Source organism: Clinocottus analis, unplaced genomic scaffold (genome assembly GCF_023055335.1).
Source record: "Clinocottus analis isolate CAN_PGR_092001 unplaced genomic scaffold, fCliAna1.0.p SCAF_22, whole genome shotgun sequence".
In the NCBI taxonomy this organism is placed as follows: Eukaryota; Metazoa; Chordata; class Actinopteri; order Perciformes; family Cottidae; genus Clinocottus; species Clinocottus analis.
The window spans coordinates 8908214-8911690 of NW_027175954.1; the positions used below are offsets into that span (position 1 = coordinate 8908214).

A 3477-nucleotide genomic window follows, 5' to 3' on the forward strand; every position below is an offset into this window, starting at 1 on the left:
TACTTCTTTGTCTCAACTGTGGTGCACAGACAAATGCTTATTGCTGACTATTTCAGCTGCACTAGAGGATCATCACAAAGGCAAGATAACGAAATGGCAAGTCAGTCTCACCATTGGCTTTGGCTTTGCCATGTTGGCCCCTAATCCTGGAATACTGGCTCTTCATTGCCGCCAGCTGATCTTGCACCTGTTGATGTGTGGCTTCAGCCTGTGCCTTACTATGATGATGGTCTTCCAGTTTGGTCTGGAGTTTGGCCAGCTGCTCCTGAACCCTGAACATCTCAACACCTATATCCTGCTGGTCATTGGCAGCTGCCTTCTGCATTGCTTGCTGGAACAGTGGGAGAAAGCACAGACAGGAATCAGATCATGAATCATCAAGTCTATCATTCTATCAGACTCTCTATTTTTCTATTTGACTGTGATTTCCTTAGTCACTCTTGATCAAAGACTTTGCCCCAGTTATCGATATTTAGTGATTTTATTAGGCTATTATTGTCCGAAGATGGGTGTGGTCCGAGCAAGGGGGCAGGAAGTATTGGCGGGGGAGGAAGTATGTACTGACAGAAACATAGCCAACCTTTTCCTTCAGTCCCAGGTTGATTCTTTCTAGCTGCTTGATGAGCTGGCTGTTCAGAGCAGCTTGTTGCCTTCTGACCAGGGGCTGCCAGAAGATAAAACATGGTGTCAATGACATGATAGCGGGCTAGGCACATTCAACTTGGGGCAACATTAACATAGCTTTAGAAGGCTGTGCTGCTGATACATGAGTACACTGTATATTTATTGGAAAGCACAAGCTAGCTGTATGTAATGTACTGAATTCACACACAGGTAAGACACCATTGAGGAACCACTATTCTCTTTTAGGATCAGTGAGGCAAAATCTATTAATTTAATAAATAGTGATTGAATAAATATTGAAGGAAAAACAACAGACATGTTCAGAGTCGAGAACAATGAACTCATCCTCTTCCTCTTCTTCCTCCTCCGGCAGTGCCTCTCGATCCTCCATGTCTTCTGATATGTTAAGGTTTGAGAGGTGAAGTGTTACCGGCGCTTGAGTTGCATTTTCCTGCACTAAAACACAGAAAATATTTCTTTTAGAGGGTAATCACTGTTTCATCCTCTTTGATGGTACCTATGCCTGTAAAAGGGTGTGTTTTGCATTTTACTTCAGCGAGATCCAAACAGTGTCGCAGCCAAGTGCCAATTTGGCCGGTGCTGAGAAATTAAACCATCGCAGACCTAGTAAAGAGCTGTCGTGAGATGCTCTGGACAGGCAGCTTCCCCCACGGTGTGTGAAGGAGAGATACCTCATGTTCTGTTTTCCTGCTACTGTCAAACTGCACATTTAACACTGCTCCAAATAGACTGCAGATACCAACAAATGACAAATTATTAATTAATGAATTAATGTACAATATCAATATTCATGTATAGGTCAATACAATACCAATATGCTATGCCAAATCAACATTTCATTTCTCCTCTTTCATACGTAGACTAACATAGCAACGTCTCAAATACTACGGTCATAGTTTACAATGGGCTCGATATAGTTGAAAAAAAAACGACCTCTGACACGGAAAAGTGCAATGGAGCGGTCAGTTAAGTCGGAATGCTGTTATAAACCCACCGGACATCACAGGAACATTGTGGCGCACACTTAACAGACATTTATTTTAATGATAATGTTTGAGATTATTACTTTGACCAATAGAAACATTCAAATGTAGAAATATATAAATATTTTCAGCAATACAGTATATAACTTGTAAATATGTTCTTGGAAGTATTTTTTGTCCATCTTCAACTGTCTTTTAAATCTTATTTTCGTTTTTCTGCACATTCTGACCCAGATTGATCTTCATTTAAATTACAAACAGGTAAAAGGACTAACCTGAATTTGTGGATGCAAGTAATTCGCCATCAGCACCACTGTGGTCAGAGTGAAGCTGGAGGGACGGGTCATCCTGCTGTGGTCCAGGCTGATTCTATGAGCCATACAAAGAAGCAGACAGAAAGCACGTATAAAGGTCCTTGACACTGATGATTAAGTAGTATTAGACATACATTACATGGACACATTTTAGAAGAACTGCCAATTACTGTCCCATATAGGTCCAACAGTGTATTCAACAGTATAATTAGGCGTGATCTCATTGTTAATTCATATTATATGCACTTTAAAACAAAAAACAGCGCGACTTGTTTAATCCCGACATAAGTACCTCTGGATCAGGTGGGACAGTCGCCTCAGAGTCCTCGGTTGCTCTCTCACTTTCAGCCTCAGATTGACTGGTGCTTTCTTCCCCGACTTCCTCCTCGCCTCGCTCACCTCCAGCGCTCTGCATGCTGAACACCTACGATGACGAAGAACAGGTCTGAAGATGGCGACGTTAGCAGACCGTTTAAACGTTTTGTGCTCGCTATTTTTTCTTCACTAACAGGCTCAATGTTGCAACTTGACGTAGTTTATTTAAGTCATCTATTAACGTGCTAATTTTAATTTATGTGTTCTATTTTACACTCGAACACAGTAGAAAACTCGCATTCCAAAACTCGCTGATGTTATGTGGTACATAAAATACCAAACCCTGAAAGCGAACAGCACATATTAAAGTGAACCATTGCTCGTGAGGCGGTAGCTCGCCTAGCTCTCTTATCTAACTTACTTAGAAGCTAGTTACCTCTCTAAACCCTGAACCACGTTAGCTAACGCTAGCTAGTAGCGCAGACATTGGTAGTAGACACATCAGCTAACGTTAACTCTGTGACAATAATCGAGAGCTACTTAACAAATAAAAGAAATGCGTCGTATATCTGAATAAACTCGAAACAATAGTTCCCTTTACTTTTGACAATACTCACCACTCTGTTGCTGATACACCTGTGCACTAGGCAACCGTTGCTTAGCAACCGTAAACATCCGTATAAGTCGGAGGAGAAGCAGCAGCGCGTGCTCGTCATCCCACGTGCTTTAACATTGCTTCTATGCAGCATGTCTGGCCACTTGTGTATGTTTGATATCAACCTTTGAATCTAGTGTTATGTTACTCATTTTGGGTTGCTTATTGTTTGCTAAACTCAAAAGGCATTTAAGATAGAACCGGGAGGTTTATAGTCGACACGTTACCCCACTAAGTACATTCAAGTAGTGTACTGCACTACATTGTGCCACTTTTTAATTACAGAGATAGTTACAAGTAAGTCTGAATCCAGTTGTTATAATACTTTCCTATAGTTGATGTGTTGATACACTTTATCAATGTAGTAGTGATCAAAATACAATAAGGCACTGACAGGGCCAGTCTGCTGCATATGAACTATTTTCCCAATAATTAACATACCAGAAAAAGCTTTTGACTCTGGAGTAGTACACTGTAAGTGAGATTTGTATTTCAGAAAAAAACATTTGGAAATAAAAAAACAAAAAGGGTTTTCATCAACTTTTGCTTTTATTTTGCTCTATAA

General features: G+C 40.6%; 1 protein-coding gene across 5 annotated transcripts in view; it reads right to left on the reverse strand.

Annotated features, from left to right (window-relative positions):
- ccdc40 (coiled-coil domain 40 molecular ruler complex subunit) overlaps nucleotides 1–3477 on the reverse strand; it is a 313416-nt gene that overhangs the window by 8564 nt on the left and 301375 nt on the right. For 2 of the 5 annotated variants that reach the window (XM_068588506.1, XM_068588510.1), the window contains exons 1-6: nucleotides 2694–2847; nucleotides 2235–2366; nucleotides 1904–1997; nucleotides 941–1080; nucleotides 581–664; nucleotides 112–331 (exon numbers count right to left, since the gene is read on the reverse strand). In XM_068588506.1, coding sequence (XP_068444607.1) covers nucleotides 112–331; nucleotides 581–664; nucleotides 941–1080; nucleotides 1904–1997; nucleotides 2235–2357 — 661 coding nt within the window. In that variant the 5' untranslated portion in view covers nucleotides 2358–2366; nucleotides 2694–2847. Of the gene's footprint in view, nucleotides 1–111; nucleotides 332–580; nucleotides 665–940; nucleotides 1101–1175; nucleotides 1352–1903; nucleotides 1998–2234; nucleotides 2367–2693; nucleotides 2848–3477 lie in introns of those variants that run through there. The other 3 variants (XM_068588507.1, XM_068588508.1, XM_068588509.1) reach the window with 3 other exon arrangements.